Genomic DNA, 19,487 nt, shown 5'->3' with positions numbered 1-19,487 from the left:
GTATGCCACGATGGTTCAAGTACAGTGAATTCTATCTACAAGGATTAGAGATTTCATCATTTAGTTAAATGCTAATTCTTGCTCATTGCAATATTCTAAATTTGCAACTTGTTCTGCTATTTAGTTTGCTGTGATTATAGTTTGCATTCCTTTATCTCTCAGTGAACATTTCAACCATTCTTAGCGTGCAAAATTAACAGTGAGAGTAAATCTTTACAAAATTAAAACTAACCCAGTTTGTACAGTTAAATGTAATAAAATGATCCAGTAACACCATATTAATGTCTAGTCTTGATTGCAACAGTGTTTAAATACTACTAATTTTCAAAGCACAATTTTGGCTTGTTACTCTCCTGAAACTCCCTTATCCCTTGGTTTTTTGTAACTACCCCATTTTATATTCCCATCTTCCATTTCCCTCCCCTCTTCCACCACCTTCCTCCATACCCCTCCTACAGCTCTCTTCACTACCCCTCGTATATCTCCGTCTTCTTCCTCCACCAACCCTCTCTCACCCAAGCCCTCTCTCTCTTCCTCTTTTTTCACCCCACATTGCTCCTCACTCCTTTTGCTTCCTCCTTTTTTTGCTGCTCCCTTTTTTTAACCCTCCTCTTTTCTCTTCCCTTGTTCCTCTCTCCTCTTTTCTCACTTGGCTTTCCTCCTCACTTTACCACTACCCCTTCCCCCATCCCCTTCTCTCCCAGTACTGAGAAACATGTAAATTTATTTGATGTATAAGACATTGATTTAATCTATTTGTACTTTGTAATATAAACATGAACTAAGTACATTACTGAGCTTTTCACATTTGCATTACTTATTTCAGAATTGGGACCATCTGTTGCATGTAATGGAGCACTTACATCTGCAACCACGAACAACTCATGGAACTGATTTCTCACGGGTACATATGTGGGCAATTAATGGGTGGACCAAATTCTATCGACAGTCAATAATTTTTTCATCAGTCAATTTACCAGAGATAACTTCTCTTCTTAATCATCATTGTCGGAACTATGGTGGTCGTGTATTTGTTGAAAATCCGGCTACTACAGGTGCAGTGTCTGGTGTGGTTGTGCAAGTTCCTCAGGCAAGTATTAAGTCCTAGATTACTAAATGTTAACATAATCTAGTTTACTAAGTGTTCACATAAATGCTTATACAGTGGTTTTACTGTGTGTCATAAATCAGAAATGCACAGGCCACATGTGGTCCGCCATTGATAGTAGCCTGCCACTCACCATTCGTTCGTGTAATTTTTTTGATTGTATTTGCTCATCTTTCGTTCTCTCCCAAAATGGAGAGAGTGGGTGGTTGTAGAGCTTAGTTCCATTGACCCCAGTCTAGCTGGCAGTGGTGCTGGGGGAACCCAATTTGGAATAATAATTTGTCTCACAGCACAATATTTTTGAACTTGCAGCCCATACATAGTCACAGTAAGAGGTTTGCAGACAGCAGTCTTAACAAGTGTACACCCCTGGCTTAAATGAAAAAGGAAAAGGTTGCAAAAGATTGTTGAGGTACATTTTCATGAGCTCCATAAAATACAGGACAAAAGACCAAAATACAACCAAGGAACTATAATGGATCAAATTTTGATATCAAATATAAGAAAACTGACTTGGAGGAGGAAAAAGGGAAGAAAAGAAAGATTTCCCTGTACAGCTTGTCTATCTTTCTCATTCTTCTGCTGTATTCACTGTTTACAGGAACTATTCCTATTGACATAGAGTGGTGAGTTACTTGTTGCTCTCTCGTTACTTCCTTTGTCTTCATTTTTGTTTCATGTTCTTCTAAGAGAGGGTGGCTCTCTTTGAAATTGAGTTTTGTTATAAGGCCATCAAAGATGTTATGATGATTGAACAGTCTGGAGTTAGACATATCAGGATTTGTCAAAGTGTGCCATAAAGTAAGTAAATTTCAAGGTTTTGAAATCATTCAGGTTTTGAAGCATACCAAGTTCACACTATCATCTGTTCCTGTGATTAAAATTGCAGTAAATGTAGAAGACAGACATCACGTACTGAAGCATCATTGCTTTATGAGAGTTTCCCAATGCTTTTCCTAACAGTTGCAAGGGAGGAAGAAACTAAGCAACATACACTGAAGGAAAAAAATGCAAAACCCAAAAATAATTAGAGTAATGAAATTTTGAGAACAGATCTGTCTAGGTGTGCTTGTCCGAAAGCTGTGCCTGTCTGCAACTTAACTTGGCTTTTAAGGTAAACAGCAATCTGTTTTTCCTACATTGTTAACATATTAACTAATTAACATTGCAAGATTACAGGTTAATGTAATTGCAAGATAAGCCATTGCAAATTTGAAATGCTGGTACATTAATAACTGGTGTAACTGCCATAATGCTGAATGCAAACATGCAAATGTGCATGTATTGTGTTGGACAGGTGCAGGCTGTCAGTTTATGGGCTGGAGTTCCAATCCTGTTCCATGTGTTCAGTCGGTTCAAGGATGGTTAAATCATTTGTGGATGATGTTGGAGTTGTCATTCAATGATATACCATATGTGCTTTACAGGAGACAGATCTGATGATGGAGCAGACCAATGCAATATGTCAACGTTCTGTAGAGCATTTTGGGTTACAACAGCAATGAGTGAGTGTTATCCTATGAAAAACACCCCCTGGAATGTCTTTAATGAATGGCAGCACAATATATTGAATTACCGGATGACGTACAAATTTGCAGTAAGGTGCATGAGATGACCATGAGAATGCTCCCGCTGTCATATGAAATCGCAGCCCAGACCGAAACTCTAGGTGTAGGTATATTGTGTCTATCATGCAGACAAGTCCATTGCAGACACTCAAGTGGCCTCCTCCTAACCAACACAGTGGCATCACTGACACTGATGCAGGACCAGCTTTCATCAGAAAATATAACAGACTTCCTCCCTGCCCTCAAATGAGCTTTTGCTTGCCACCAGTGAAGTCGCTAATGGCAGTGGTTTGAGGACAGAGGAATGCACGTTACGGGCGTCTGGCTAGGAGCTATACTCTAAGTACCTAATTTGTAACAGTTTGTTGTTCACAGCGGTGCCAGCTGTTGCTCAAATTACTGCTAGAGATGCAGTACAATGTGCCAGAACTACACACCGAACTCGATGGTCTCTCCTCTCAGTAGTGCGATGTGGCTGTCCAGAGCCCAGTCTTCTTATGACCATACATTCCCATGGCCACAGTTGCCTGCATTCCTGTACAGTGGCTACTTTCCTGCCAAGCCAGTCAGCAGAATTGCAGATGTAGCCCTATTACACAATCTTATTCAAGTTCAGTGAAGTGTTGATAATGGCGTTTTTGTCAACTTAAAGATATTCTTGACTAACATCAACTCACCACAACCAGTCTCAAAGCTAACCAATGTTCGTGACTGTTACAGTGTGTGTTTAAAGCAAACCTGATTTGCATCCTCATAGTATCTCTACTAGTGCCACTCTTATGTGACAGGTGCGAAATTTGAATAGACGTCATCTTAAACATGCAGAAACACACCTACCAACTGTCATTTATGTCGCTCATCTCATTCTTAGTGTTGCAATTTTTTTCTGCCTGTGTATTTATAGCTACACAGTGATCACTATTGCTATTGGATAAGAAAAACTTCAATAAAAAAAATGCAAAGAGCTCCATATTGCCAAATCACAACCACATTATCTGATAAATTGAACAGATGCACTTCCAATAATTTTCCTGTTTTAACTACCTATAGCCCCCCACAATAACAGAATTAGGCCAAAGGCACAGTCACTACCTTCATCAGAAACTATCTGACAAACCTGGCATTGCCTAGGTATTCATTTTGCCAATTTTCTGTTAGAAACAAAAACAAAAAATGAACTGTGTCTGTATTGAAGTATTGAAAAAATTTCATTTCCATGTATTTGTAAACACATCTGTGAAATTATGAAACACTTATTCAAAAATATGTGCATAATATACATGTGTATAAACACAGTATCCCAGACAGTTTCTGTATGCTTTACATGTCTACCGTGTGAGTTTGTATTTTTTTTATTGTTATAGTATTAATCAATACAAAGATTAATTAACAACAACATCTTGTTGTATTCCTGTTATCCTCTACCAAGCCTCTTTATCCAGCGCATCTTCCTTGTTGATACTGCGATGTTCCAATACTCCATTTATGTGGTCTGTCCAAGAATATCGTGGTCTTCCGCGCGTACGTCTGCAGGGTGGTTTCCATTCATAAACCTTCTTTGACCACTGATGATCTGGCATTCTCATCAAATGTCCCCATCCATTTTAATTGTTTTCTTTCAATTCGATCTGTCACTGTATCATTTGCCTTCATCCTAGCTCTTACTTCATCATTAGTTTTCCTTTCGATTCTTGATATTCTGACACTCCTATGCAAATACTCCATTTCCACAGCTATTAGTCTTATTTTGAGATCCGCATTTAAGATCCATTAAGTTTGTAAACATCTTTACAGAGTCTCTTCTTAACTCTGTAGTTAGCTGTTGTTTTTGTCTACATTTGTTTGCACTTCGAAGTTGAAAGCTGTCAAAAGTGTCATCAGGAGTCAGGTATTTCCTTAGTTGATTCGGGTGTAAGAGTGTTTTAGTAGTAAAGCATAAATGTATGAAAACTTCATGCATGAAGCAGCATTTCTTCACTTATCTCGGTGTTTATGAAGTCTCATCTCCTGATCGTTTCGTGTATCCTTTTATGTACAGAATGCTTGCATTTCATTTAATCTGCACTTGTTCGTAAGTAATAACACACAAATTTTGATTGTTATCTTTGGTCTGTACATTGTTAAGTACCATGATAATTAAAATCTTTTTTTATTACATTTTCTCATTGGTTCTGATTCTATTTTGCAAATTCAATCTTGTCTCGTATAGATTACATGTGTCCCTCTTCTTTTTCATTTTTATAGATATTTTATTTCAGATCTTTCTCCCCATTTATTACCTCTTGTCTTAAATTAGAAACATACAGTTTTTAGACGTGTTCTCGGACTCCCGTTAGTTTAGTCTCCATTCACTGTGTCACTTTATGTTGTTTTATTTCGCTTACTCTATTCCTCATTCTTTTAGATATTCATGATGAACAGTTTTATCCTTAGATGTTCCAGCCCAGTTCTCAGTTATTCTAAACCTCAGTACTTCAGATCACCATGACTAGTACCCATACTGATAAATTGCGAACAGACCTCCAGTCTTCAATTACATGCAGTTTCTTGAAAATTATGAAATTATGGGAAGCAGGACATTAAATAACAACAAATACTTAGCAAATTTGCTCGGTCATTTTTTTTATCTACATCTACATGATTACTCTGCAAATCACATCTAAGTGCTTGGCAGAGGGTTCATTGAACCACAATCATACTATCTCCCTACCATTCCACTCCCGAACAGCGTGTGGGAAAAACAAACACCTAAACCTTTCTGTTTGAGCTCTGATTTCTCTTATTTTATTTTGATGATCATTCCTACGTATGTAGGTTGGGCTCAACAAAATATTTTCACATTCGGAAGAGAAAATTAGTGACTGAAATTTCGTAAATAGATCTCGCCGCAATGAAAAACGTCTTTGCTTTAATGACTTCCATCCCAACTTACATATCATATCTGCCACACTCTCTCCACTATTACGTGATAATACAAAACGAGCTGCCCTTTTTTGCACCCTTTCGATGTCCTCCGTCAATCCCACCTGGTAAGGATTCCACACCGCGCAGCAATATTCTAACAGAGGACAAACGAGTTTAGTGTAAGCTGTCTCTTTAGTGGACTTGTTGCATCTTATAAGTGTCCTGCCAATGAAATGCAACCTTTGGCTCGCCTTCCCCACAATATTATCTATGTGGTCTTTCCAACTAAAGTTGTTTGTAATTTTTACACCTAGGTACTTAGTTGAATTGACAGCCTTGAGTATTGTACTATTTATCGAGTAATCGAATTCCAACAGATTTCTTTTGGAACTCGTATGGATCACCTTACACTTTTCGTCATTTAGCGTCAACTGCCACCTGCCACACCATACAGCAATCTATTCTAAATCACTTTGCAACTGATGATACTGGTCTTTGGATGACCTTACTAGATGGTAAATTACAGCATCATCTGTGAACAACCTAAGAGAACTGCTCAGATTGTCACCCAGGTCATTTATATAGATCAGGAACAGTAGAGGTCCCAGGACGATTCCCTGGGAACACCTGATATCACTTCAGTTTCACTCGATGACTTGCCGTCTATTACTACGAACTGCGACCTTTCTGACAGGAAATCATGAATCCTGTCGCACAACTGAGACAATACCCCATAGTCCCACAGCTTGATTAGAAGTCACTTATGAGGAACGGTGCCAAAAGCTTTCCGGAAATTTAGAAATACGGAATCAGCTTGAGATCCCCTGTCGTGCAAATAAAGAGCTAGCTGCGTTGCACAAGAACGATGTTTTCTGAAACCATGCTGATGACGTATCTATAGATCATTCCCTTCAAGGTGATTCATAATGTTTGAATACAGTATATGCTCCAAAACCCTACTGCAAACCGACGTCAATGATATAGGTCCATAGTTCGATGGATTACTCCTACTACCTTTCTTAAACACTGGTGCGACCTGCACAATTTTCCAATCTGTAGGTACAGATCTATCGGTGAGCGAGCGGTTGTTTATGATTGCTAAGTAGGGAGCTATTGTATCAGTGTAATCTGAAAGGAACCTAATCAGTATAGAATCTGGACCTGAAGACCTGCCCATATCAAGCGATTTGAGTTGCTTCGCAACCCCTAAGGTGTCTACTTCTAAGAAACTCATGCTAGCAGCTGTTCGTGTTTCAAATTCTGGAATATTCCATTCACCTTCCTTGGTGAAGGAATTTTGGAAAACTGTGTTCGATAACTCCGCTTTAGCAGCACAGTTGTCGGTAACAGTACCATCGGCACTGCGCAGCAAAGGTATTGATTGCATCTTTCCACTTGTGTACTTTACATATGACCAGAATTTCTTTGGATTTTCTACCAAATTTCGAGACAATGTTTCGTTGTGGAACCTATTAAAGGCATCTCGCATTGAAGACCGTGCCAAATTTCGCACGTCTGTAAGTTTTAGCCAATCTTCGGGATTTCGCATTCTTCTGAACTTCGCATGCTTTTTCCGTTGCCTCTGCAACAGCGTTCGGACCTGTTTTCTGTACCATGGCGGATCAGTTCGATCTCTTACCAATTTATGAGGTATGAATCTCTCAATTGCTGTTGCTACTATATCTTTGAATTTGAGCCACATCTCGTCTACATTTTCATAGTCAGTTCGGGAGGAATGAAGATTGTCTCTTAGGAAGGCTTCTAGTGACACTTTATCTGCTTTTTTAAATAAAATTATTTTGCGTTTGTTTCTGGTGGATTTGGAAGAAACAGTATTGAGCCTAGCTACAACGACCCTGTATCAGTCATGATACTCCTTATTAGCTCTGGATTGTTTGTGGCTAAGAGGTCAAGTGTGTTTTCACAACCATTTACAATTCGCGTAGGTTCGTGGACTAACTGCTCGAAATAATTTTCGTAGAAAGCATTTAGGACAATCTCGGAAGATGTTTTCTGCCTACCACTGGTTTTGAACAAGTATTTTTGCTAACATATCGAGGGAAGGTTGAAGTCCCCACCAAATATAATCGTATGAGTGGGGTATTTATTGCTTACAAGACTCAAATTTTCTCTGAACTGTTCAGCAACTATGTCATCAGAGTCTGGGGGTCTAAATATGTTCAAATGAATGGTGTGTTAGCTCCTGCAGCAAAACTGTGACCATGTCTTTCCCCATCCTTCTTCAGATGTGCTTATATTCTTTCATAATGTAGTATATGTGTAAAATTAAAAAACTGCACTCTACCTGTATTTTGAAATGTGCTTTTATTGAACTTTTTCTCATCTGTATTGTGTTATATTACAGGTGTTTAATAAATTTGATGCCAGTAGTCCACTTGATGCAATTGATGAAAGATTTAGCCATTTTGTGAAAAAAATATTGCCGCAGTACAAGGACAGCATAATGAATCACACCCTAATATATATACCATCTTATTTTGATTTTGTAAAGGTCAGAAATTTTTTCAAAGCAGAAGACATCAATTTTGTCCAGCTATGTGAATATTCAAAGGTAAAGTGAGAGCTTTACATACATTTCACTACATCATTCTTTTAAATGTTGTTATTTTCTTTTTGCATTTGATCAGAACATTGTAGAAAATGCTACTTTCAGAGTACTTTGATATACAATTTCTATTGCACGTTTCTTTTGTATTTCTTTATTTGTATTCATAATATTACTATTAATGACTATATGAAGAGAAGCAAATTCTTAGAAATTTTCAAATTATGTTTGTTTCTGAAAAAATACCACAGATTACATTATAGTTAGGATATAGTGTGTTCAGAATGAAATTCTTGGCATTGATCTAACATAATGAAAAGTTAGCCTTTGCAAGTTGTTGTTGTCATCGTCGTCGTCGTCGTCATCCTCCTCCTCCTACTCCTCCTGCTGCTTCTTCTCCTTCTCCAATTATTTCTTTTGAGGTGCGAATTTCTTGTGTGTTTAAAATAGTCTGCTCCTATGGTTTTATGACTTACTTGTTTTAGATGTGATTTAATTTGCCTCAATTGTTTTGCTTTGTAATTACAAATTTGTAAGGTAATTACCTGTTTACCATTGGTTTTTGATGGCAGTCTGTTGACTGCTTCCCACAGAAATGCATTTTACCTAGTTTATTTGGTGCTTATATTAGCCAACAATGTTGAAATAATATTGATCATTTTAAGAACCACAGCTGACAAGTTTTAATGCTCTAGTGATTAATGAAAACCACTAAATCTGTCATACAGTGTTGCTTGTAACAGTTCTTGCATGTCTGTCTGTCGTCACTAGCAGCTTAGCTAGTAGCTATAATGTATCACTTTTGCAGTGGACTCCTTTCTGAAGCTGAAAATGAAGTATTGGCTGCTCACAGACACTGAAGCTATTTTCTTTATTGGGAAAAGCTGAAATGTGACCTACAGATACTAGCCTGGGAGAAGGTATCACACTATGCCTCATGGAACTGTACATATGAAAGGAAAGAAATGTCATACCAGACAACTTAACTCACTTATCTCAAGCTAACAAAAGAGCTGAAAAGGAGGAATACAAGTATTGTTGGCACTTTGAACAGAAGTAGAAGGGACGTTTTCTGTGAAAAAAGGACAAGTTGTGCTTCATTCAAGTGTAATTTGCATGGTTGACGACATTACTCTAACATGTCACCAAGGGAAGACTAAGAAAAATGTGCAGTCTTAGTTCTGTCCACTCCAGTGTAACACCCGATGAGGGCTGCAGAAAAGAAAACTCCATAAAAGTTAGTTTTTATAATAATATCAATTCGCTGTAGGTATGTTGGATCAAATGTCGACCAAATATAAACTAACAATATTGTGAAAAGGAAAGTTGTTACTTACCATATGATGGAGATGCTGAGTTGCAGATAGGCACAAAAAAAAAAGATTGTCACAAATAAGTTTTCAGCCAGCAAGGCCTTCGTCAAATATAGATATCTCTCTCTCTCTCTCTCTCTCTCTCTCTCTCTCTCTCTCTCTCTCTCTCTCTCACACACACACACACACACACACACACACACACACACACACACACACACACACACACACCTACATATCTACATGACTATTTTATTATATATAGATTCTAAGACTTACCAAGCGGGAAAGCGCCGGCAGACAGGCACATGAACAAAACACACAAACACACACACAGAATTACGAGCTTTCGCAACTGGCAGTTGCTTCGTCAGGAAGGAAGGAAGGAAGGAGAGGGAAAAATGAAAGGATGTGGGTTTTAAGGGAGAGGGTAAGGAGTCATTCCAATCCCGGAAGCGGAAAGACTTCCCTTAGGGAAAAAAAGGACAGGTGTACACTCACACACACACACACACACACACACACACACACACACACACACACATATCCATCCGCACATACACAGACACAAGCAGACATATTTAAAGGCAATTTCCGGAGTTCTGACAGGTTGGTGTTAGTGGGAAGTATCCAGATAACTCGGACGGTGTAACACTGTGCCAAGATGTGCTGGCCGTGCACCAAGGCATGTTTAGCCACAGGGTGATCCTCATTACCAACAAACACTGTCTGCCTGTGTCCATTCATGCGAATGGACTGTTTGTTGCTGGTCATTCTCACATATTTTTTCCATGTGGAAGTTTCTTTCTGTTTTAATGACTATTTTATTATATTAAAAACAAAGATTCCAAGACTTACCAAGCGGGAAAGCGCCGGCAGACAGGTACATGAACAAAACACACAAACACACACACAGAATTACGAGCTTTCGCTTTTATTATGTAAATAAAATAGAAAGAAACTTCCACATGGGAAAAATATATTAAAAACAAAGATTCCAAGACTTACCAAGCGGGAAAGCGCTGGTAGACAGGCACAATAAAATAACACACAAACACACACACAAAATTTCTAGCTTTCGCAACCAACGGTTGCTTCTCGAGGAAAGAGGAAAGGAGAGGGAAAGTCGAAAGCATGTGGGTTTTAAGGAAGAGGGTAAGGAGTCATTCCAATCCCGGTAGCGGAAAGACTTACCGTACGGGGGGAAAAAAGGACAGGTATACGCGCACGCGCACGCGCACACACACACACACACACACACACACACACACACACACACACACACACACACACACACACATCCATCCGTACGTACACAGACACAAGCAAACATTGGTAAAGGCAAAGAGTTCGGGCAGAGATGTCAGTCAAGGCAGAAGTACAGAGGCAAAGAAGTTGTTGAAAGACAGGTGAGGTATGAGCGGCGGTAACTTGAAATTAGCAGAGGTTGAGGCCTGGCGGATATTGAGAAGAGAGGATATACTGAAGGGCAAGTTCCCATTTCCGGAGTTCTGACAGGTTGGTGTTAGTGGGAAGTATCCAGATAACTCGGACGGTGTAACACTGTGCCAAGATGTGCTGGCCGTGCACCAAGGCATGTTTAGCCACAGGGTGATCCTCATTACCAACAAACACTGTCTGCCTGTGTCCATTCATGCGAATGGACTGTTTGTTGCTGGTCATTCTCACATAGAAAGCGTGACAGTGTAGGCAGGTCAGTTGGTAAATCACATGGGTGCTTTCACACGTGGCTCTGCCTTTGATCGTGTACACCTTCCGGGTTACAGGACTGGAGTAGGTGGTGGTGGTGGGGGGGTGCATAGGACAGATTTTGCACCAGGGGCGGTTACAAGGGTAGGAGCCAGAGGGTAGGGAAGGTGGTTTGGGGATTTCATAGGGATGAACCAAGAGGTTACAAAGGTTAGGTGGACAGTGGAAAGACATTCTTGGTGGAGTGGGGAGGATTTCGTGAAGGATGGATCTCATTTCGGGGCACGATTTTAGGAAGTCATATCCCTGCTGGAGAGCCACATTCAGAGTCAGATCCAGTCCCGGGAAGTATCCTGTCACAAGTGGGACACTTTTGGGGTTCTTCTGTGAGAGGTTCTGAGTTTGAGGGGTTGAGGAAGTGGCTCTGGTTATTTGCTTCTGTACCAGGTCGGAGGGGTAGTTGCGGAATGCGAAAGCTGTTTTCAGGTTGTTGGTGTAATGGTTCAGGGATTCAGGACTGGAGCAGATTCGTTTGCCATGAAGGCCTAGGCTGTAGGGAATGGACCGTTTGATATGGAATGAGTGGCAGCTGTCATAATGGAGGTACTGTTGCTTATTGGTGGGTTTGATGTGGACGGATGTGTGAAGCTGGCCATTGGACAGATGGAGGTCAACGTCAAGGAAAGTGGCATGGGATTTGGAGTAGGACCAGGTGAATCTGATGGAACCAAAGGAGTTGAGATTGGAGAGGAAATTCTGGAGTCTTTCTTCACTGTGAGTCCAGATCATAAAGGTGTCATCAATAAATCTGTACCAAACTTTGGGTTGGCAGGCTTGAGTAACCAAGAAGGCTTCCTCAAAGCGACCCATAAATAGGTTGGCATACGAGGGGGTCATCCTGGTACCCATGGCTGTTCCCTTTAATTGTTGGTATGTCTGGCCTTCAAAAGTGAAGAAGTTGTGGGTCAGGATGAAGCTGGCTAAGGTGATGAGGAAAGAGGTTTTAGGTAGGGTGGCAGGTGATCGGCGTGAAAGGAAGTGCTCCATTGCAGCGAGGCCCTGGACATGTGGGATATTTGTGTATAGGGAAGTAGCATCAATGGTTACAAGGATGGTTTCCGGGGGTAACAGACTGGGTAAGGATTCCAGGCGTTCGAGAAAGTGGTTGGTGTCTTTGATGAAGGATGGGAGACTGCATGTAATGGGTTGAAGGTGTTCATCTACGTAGGCAGAGATACGTTCTGTGGGGGCTTGGTAACCAGCTACAATGGGGCGGCCGGGATGTTTGGGTTTGCGAATTTTAGGAAGTAGGTAGAGGGTAGGAGTGCGAGGTGGCGGTGGGCTCAGGAGTTTGATGGAGTCAGGTGAAAGGTTTTGTAGGAGGCCTAAGGTTCTGAGGATTCCTTGAAGCTCTGCCTGGACATCAGGAATGGGATTACCTTGGCAAACTTTGTATGTAGAGTTGTCTGAAAGCTGACGCAGTCCCTCAGCCACATACTCCCGACGATAAAGTACCACGGTCGTGGAACCCTTATCAGCCGGAAGAATAATGATGGATCGGTCAGCTTTCAGATCATGGATAGCCTAGGCTTCAGCTGTGGTGATGTTGGGAGTAGGATTAAGGTTTTTCAAGAAAGATTGAGAGGCAAGGCTGGAAGTAAGAAATTCCTGGAAGGGTTGGAGAGGGTGATTTTCAGGAAGAGGAGGTGGGTCCCGCTGTGATGGATCTTCCCACCACCACCTACTCCAGTCCTTTAACCCGGAAGGTTTACACGATCAAAGACAGAACCACGTATGAAAGCACCCACGTGATTTACCAACTGACCTGCCTACACTGTGACACTTTCTATGTGGGAATGACTAGCAACAAACTGTCCATTCGCATGAATGAACACAGGCAGTGTTTGTTGGTAATGAGGATCACCCTGTGGCTAAACATGCCTTGGTGCACGGCCAGCACATCTTGGCACAGTGTTACACCGTCCGAGTTATCTGGATACTTCCCACTAACACCAACCCGTCAGAACTCCGGAGATGGGAACTTGCCCTTCAGTATATCCTCTCTTCTCGTTATCTGCCAGACCTCAACCTCCGCTAATTTCAAGTTACCACCGCTCATACCTCACCTGCCTTTCAACAACTTTTTTGCCTCTGTACTTCCGCCTCGACTGACATCTCTGCCTGAACTCTTTGCCTTTACCAATGTCTGCTTGTGTCTGTGTATGTGCGGATGGATATGTGTGTGTGTGTTTGCGAGTGTACACCTGTCCTTTTTTCCCCCCTACGGTAAGTCTTTCCGCTCCCGGGATTGGAATGACTCCTTACCCTCTCCCTTAAAACCCACATCCTTTCGTCTTTCCCTCTCCTTCCCTCTTTCCTGAAGAAGCAACCGTTGGTTGCGAAAGCTGGAAATTTTGTGTGTGTGTTTGTGTGTTATTTTATTGTGCCTGTCTACCGGCACTTTCCCACTTGGTAAGTCTTGGAATCTTTGTTTTTAATATATTTTTCCCATGTGGAAGTTTCTTTCTATTTTATTTACATCATTAATTTGAACCCAACAATTACGTTTGTTATTGTCTCTGTTGCATTTCTAAATCTTTTCTATCATCTTACTTTCTCTTTTTGTTTGTACAAGTAGTTTCACTTTGTATTCATCTTCCCTTTTTCCATAATTACCATACATTTTTTCCTGCCTAATTATACTCAATAATACGTCATTTACTTCCAAACCATAACCTAAAAACTTTAACGCTTTCAACATTTTCCGCTGCTATAAAATCTACTGTTCCAAGTTTACAAACATTTCGTGTAAACTCGTGAATACTGTTACACAGCTTCAGTTCCTTTCACCCATTAAACAACCATCTCAGCTATTTCCAACAACTTTCGTTTTATTTCCATTCCCGCTTTTCCCTCATAACCGATCATTTTTTACAGCTTCCCACAGGTTCAAACGTTATTATTTCTTCGTCAAACATTTGTTAGCCTCATTTTCATAATCTGCCAGTACATAACCAGACCTTTGAATACATTTACACACAGTTTTTTCAAAATTTTCCTGAATTTCCCCACCCTTTAAGGTGTTTTGGAGACAACACAACTACCTAACCTTTGCACCCATTGTTGTTCACCAACCTAAGTTCAGCACAGCATCAACATAGCTCATCTCAAACCAACACTTTTTCAACTTTTTTCACACTTTTATCTCTCCCTATGTGTATATCTATTTATTTTCACTTTAACCTCATGTTACCCTTTCCACCTTCTAACACCATGTCAACCTCACAACATCTCTACAACGACCCCATTAAATTTTATTTACATTCCCTCCGCAAACGTTCCTTCACCCTAGCCAGATTACGCTCCCATATTTTATTTACTCAGGCTTGTCTGACATTTGGCATTACTCCCAAAGGCCTCGCACTTAAAGTTCCCATCTCTGGCTGCAATCCTTCTTTCCATCAGTCCTTATACCAGTTCCAAACAGCACAATCCATAGCCCTCACCTGCCTAATCCTTCACCTATACATCGAGTCAGCCAATGAACACACCCGTCAACTCCTATCCCAAATCAAAGTCCTCAATCTTTCCTCTCCCACATCCACAGCGGCTGTTCATAGCATCCTCCTACAGGCCAACCGCAAATTAGAACAGCATGTCACCCTCCACCTCAAAAAACTATCCAATCTCCTGGTTTCCCACCCCCGGAAAGGCAACTTACTCACCTTCCACAACCTTTCCAACAAACCTCAACCTCCTCTCATTGCACACAGACCCAGTCTCTTCCATATACTCAATCTCCCACTTCCAGCTCCACTCCCCCCAACAAATCAAAATTCTAGTCAACACAATCTGGAACCACAACACCCCAATTCAGTAGTTAACCTTTCCCCCAAACCTCTCTCCAATCCGAAACCTCTGTCCTATCCAAGGGCCTCACCTTGAGCCCCACTCCCAGGTTCAACCAAACTGCCCTTGTCAAAGATTTACTGTCCTACACTCGTAGTCTCTGCTGGAAATATCACTTTGCCACGAAGAAAAATAATCCTGATCCCACTCCTAATGATCCAACTCCCCAACACACTATCCAAATTGAACCCTGCCTGGAACAGTTCCGTCCTCCATCACAATGCGAACCACCTCCTCTTCCTCAAAATCACCCTCTCCAAAGCTTCCAGGAATTTCTCACTTCCAGCCTTGCCTCTCAATCTTTCTTGAAAAACCTTAATCCTACTCCCAACATCACCACAGCCGAAGCCCAGGCTATCCATGATCTGAAAGCTGACCGATCCATCATCATTCTTCCGGCTGACAAGGGTTCCACGACCGTGGTACTTGATCGTCGGGAGTATGTGGCTGAGGGACTGCGTCAGCTTTCAGACAACTCTACATACAAAGTTTGCCAAGGTAATCCCATTCCTGATGTCCAGGCAGAGCTTCAAGGAATCCTCAGAACCTTAGGCCTCCTACAAAACCTTTCACCCGACTCCATCAAACTTCTGACCCCACCGCCACCTCGCACTCCTACCCTCTACCTACTTCCTAAAATTCGCAAACCCAAACATCCCGGCCGCCCCATTGTAGCTGGTTACCAAGCCCCCACAGAACGTATCTCTGCCTACGTAGATGAACACCTTCAACCCATTACATGCAGTCTCCCATCCTTCATCAAAGACACCAACCACTTTCTCGAACGCCTGGAATCCTTACCCAGTCTGTTACCCCCGGAAACCATCCTTGTAACCATTGATGCTACTTCCCTATACACAAATATCCCGCACCTCCAAGGCCTCACTCCAATGGAGCACTTCCTTTCACGCCGATCACCTGCCACCCTGCTTAAAACCTCTTTCCTCATCACCTTAGCCAGGTTCATCCTGACCCACAACTTCTTCACTTTTGAAGGCCAGACATACCAACAATTAAAGGGAACAGCCATGGGTACCAGGATGACCCCCTCGTATGCCAACCTATTTATGGGTCGCTTTGAGGAAGCCTTCTTGGTTACCCAAGCCTGCCAACCCAAAGTTTGGTACAGATTTATTGATGACATCTTCATGATCTGGACTCACTTCCCGGGACTGGATCAGACTCTGAATGTGGCTCTCCAGCAGGAATACGACTTCCTAAAATCGTGCCCCGAAATGAGATCCATCCTTCATGAAATCCTCCCCACTCTACCAAGAGTGTCTTTCCGCCGTCCACTTAACCTTCGTAACCTCTTGGTTCATCCCTATGAAATCCCCAAACCACCTTCCCTACCCTCTGCCTCCTACCCTTGTAACCACCCCCGGTGCAAAACCTGTCCTATGCACCCTCCCACCACCACCTACTCCAGTCCTGTAACCCGGAAGGTGTACACGATCAAAGGCAGAGCCACGTGTGAAAGCAACCACGTGATTTACCAACTGACCTGCCTACACTGTGACGCTTTCTATGTGGGAATGACCAGCAACAAACTGTCCATTCGCATGAATGGACACAGGCAGACAGTGTTTGTTTTTAATGAGGATCACCCTGTGGCTAAACGTGCCTTGGTGCACGGCCAGCACATCTTGGCACAGTGTTACACCGTCCGAGTTATCTGGATACTTCCCACTAACACCAACCTGTCAGAACTCCGGAGATGGGAACTTGCCCTTCAGTATATCCTCTCTTCTCAATATCCGCCAGGCCTCAACCTCTGCTAATTTCAAGTTGCCGCCGCTCATACCTCACCTGTCTTTCAACAACTTCTTTGCCTCTGTACTTCTGCCTTGACTGACATCTCTGCCCGAACTCTTTGCCTTTACAAATGTCTGCTTGTGTCTGTGTATGTGCGGATGGATATGTGTGTGTGTGCGCGAGTGTACACCTGTCCTTTTTTCCCCCCGTACGGTAAGTCTTTGCGCTCCCGGGATTGGAATGACTCCTTACCCTCTCCCTTAAAACCCACATCGTTTCGTCTTTCCCTCTCCTTCCCTCTTTCCTGAAGAAGCAACCATTGGTTACGAAAGCTAGAAATTTTGTGTGTGTGTTTGTGTGTTATTTTATTGTGCCTGTCTACCGGCGCTTTCCCGCTTGGTAAGTCTTGGAATCTTTGTTTTTAATATATATGACTATTTTATTATGATGATGGTTTCTTTCTATATAGGTTGGTGCCAACAAAATGTTCTCTCATTCACAAGAGAAAGTTGATGATTGGAATTTCGTGAGCAGAGCCTGCCACAATGAGAAACGCCTTCATTTGAGTGATGTCCTATATCACATCTGTGACTTTGCCCCCCCCCCCCCCCCCCCTCCACTATTTCTCAAAAATACAAATTGTTATGCCCTTCTTTAAACTTTCTCAATGTACTCCATTAATACTATCTGGCAAGAATCCCACACTGCACAGCAATATTCCAAAAGAGGGCAAACAAGTGTATTTTAATCAGTCACTTTAGTAGAAATGTTGCATCTTCTATATGTTCTGTCAGTAAAATTCAGTCTTTGGTTCATCTTCCCCACAACATTTTCTTTCCAATTTAAGTTGTTCATGATTGTAATTCCTAAGTATTTATTTGAATTTACAGTCTTTAGGTTGTATTAATTTATCATTCAATGAAGTTTAATAGAGATAAATTGATTTATATGTAAGAAATTTGCATGCAGTTCATGTATAAGCAAAAGGGTATGAAAAAAGTGCAGTTGACATCGTCTGAATATACACACGTCTCCATATAAGTGTTTCCTTATTTGTTACAGGGTAAAAGTATAATTGGTAAATAGTTAAACAGTTCAATCATAACATTTGTTGTCTATTGTTTTATGATATAAAATTTCCAAAATATAGGCAGTTGTTTGCACCTGCAAGACAGTGTCACTTATTTTTGTATGGTGTCACATAAAAATAAAATTTAGCTGGTTCAAATAAAAATGTTCCCACATAATTATTATACTTGAGAAAATGATTAAAACCAATAATGTTAAAGGACATATGCAAAATATCATCGCATTTTGTAAAACAAGACTATGATGAAGCAGAAGAAGGAGCTTAAAATTCAATAAAAACCTCCATTGGTCATTCTAGGATATAGTTCAAAGATGGGCGTTCTAGCATTAAACCACTAATCACTTTGTCATTTAGGTGTGATTATAATTTACTAACAGTTTGTGTGTGATTATCATCACCTTTTTGCATTATGGTGCTAGCCGTTTCCTATCCATTGTGGATAAACATTGCTCCAAAGTTATCCATCCAAATTAAGATTTCTTATATTTGCATCTGTGTTGCTATAGGATGTTTCCTAATACACTACTTACCCACCTTTCGTTTAGTTGTTGTCTCCTTTCTTGTGTTCTGGAATTCAAGAAAGTGCTTATGTGATCCACTTGTGACCATTCCCTTGAATATGTGTCTTTCCCATCTCAATTTAATTTTAATTACAGTCATATTAATATCTTTGACTACCATTTGTCCCTTAATGCTTTTGTTTGTTTTCTGTCTGTCCTAGTAATTGCCGTTATTATTTTCCCCATTGCCCAGTAAGTAACTCACTGTTATTAAATAGTTTCTGCATTGGAAGTTGATGCCTCACCACAATGTCAATATGAGCAATACACATTGAATGCTTAGTTGCAGAAACTATTTAGTTTACCAAAAGCACACAGTAGGCCAGTTTTTGTTTTGTGTTCATTCTTTTCCTGTCCATCCTGTCATTGTAGTCAATTAGCTTAGATTAAAAGACTCATTTACTGGTTCTATGTGTTTATTGTTAATGTTTACTTCATTTGGTCTGTGTGTTATACGTATTTAAACTCACGAAACCAGATTCTCAGGTCCACTGCTAAACCACCTCTACAAATCTTTAACTTAATATGCATTTGTGACAAACAGTACAGTGTCATTATCAAATCAGTTATGATATAAATATATTACACTACCATACATTTAGGTTTTTTTTTCCAAGTTTAGGAACCTGAAAAGTTCCTCTGGAGCACATTAGAATAGTTTTGATGACATGGAATCTCATTGCCTGAATTACAGTTTATAGGCAAGCAGTGTTTTACTATATTGAAAAGTCTAATGGAAGCTATAGCATAGGCATGTAAATATGCTCTGTACTATTAACAGGTTGATTGAATGCCGTGGTTTTAAGGCCTTTTAATATAAATTTTGTTGAAATTGAGGCAAAGGCTTTCTCAAAAACATCCTAGCAGAAATTGCAATCTATACATATTGCTCCTTTCTGTAACATTTTCATAAAACAAAATTTTACGGAGGTCATCTGTAGAAATAGTTCCTTTATACATTGGATGTTTGTTGTGTCCTTATCCTTACTTTTCATTAAAACTAA

At 40.8% G+C, this 19,487-nt stretch overlaps 1 protein-coding gene across 2 annotated transcripts in view; it reads left to right on the top strand.

Annotated features, from left to right (window-relative positions):
- The window catches only part of LOC126347880 (U3 small nucleolar RNA-associated protein 25 homolog), a 60,972-nt gene that overhangs the window by 34,340 nt on the left and 7,145 nt on the right, over window positions 1-19,487 (top strand). Inside the window, exons 5-7 of one of the 2 annotated variants that reach the window (XR_007565171.1) lie at window positions 827-1,090; window positions 7,946-8,152; window positions 8,955-9,383. Coding sequence is in view for 1 of the 2 variants with exons in the window: in XM_050002309.1 (XP_049858266.1) it covers window positions 827-1,090; window positions 7,946-8,152 (471 nt within the window). In the remaining variant the exon portion in view is untranslated. The remainder of the gene's footprint in view (window positions 1-826; window positions 1,091-7,945; window positions 8,153-8,954; window positions 9,384-19,487) is intronic. The other variant, XM_050002309.1, reaches the window with a different exon arrangement.

Source organism: Schistocerca gregaria, chromosome 1, assembly GCF_023897955.1.
Source record: "Schistocerca gregaria isolate iqSchGreg1 chromosome 1, iqSchGreg1.2, whole genome shotgun sequence".
Taxonomy (NCBI): domain Eukaryota; kingdom Metazoa; phylum Arthropoda; class Insecta; order Orthoptera; family Acrididae; genus Schistocerca; species Schistocerca gregaria.
Note: the sequence above shows the minus strand (reverse complement) of the source record. Positions and strands in the feature narration are given on the sequence as shown.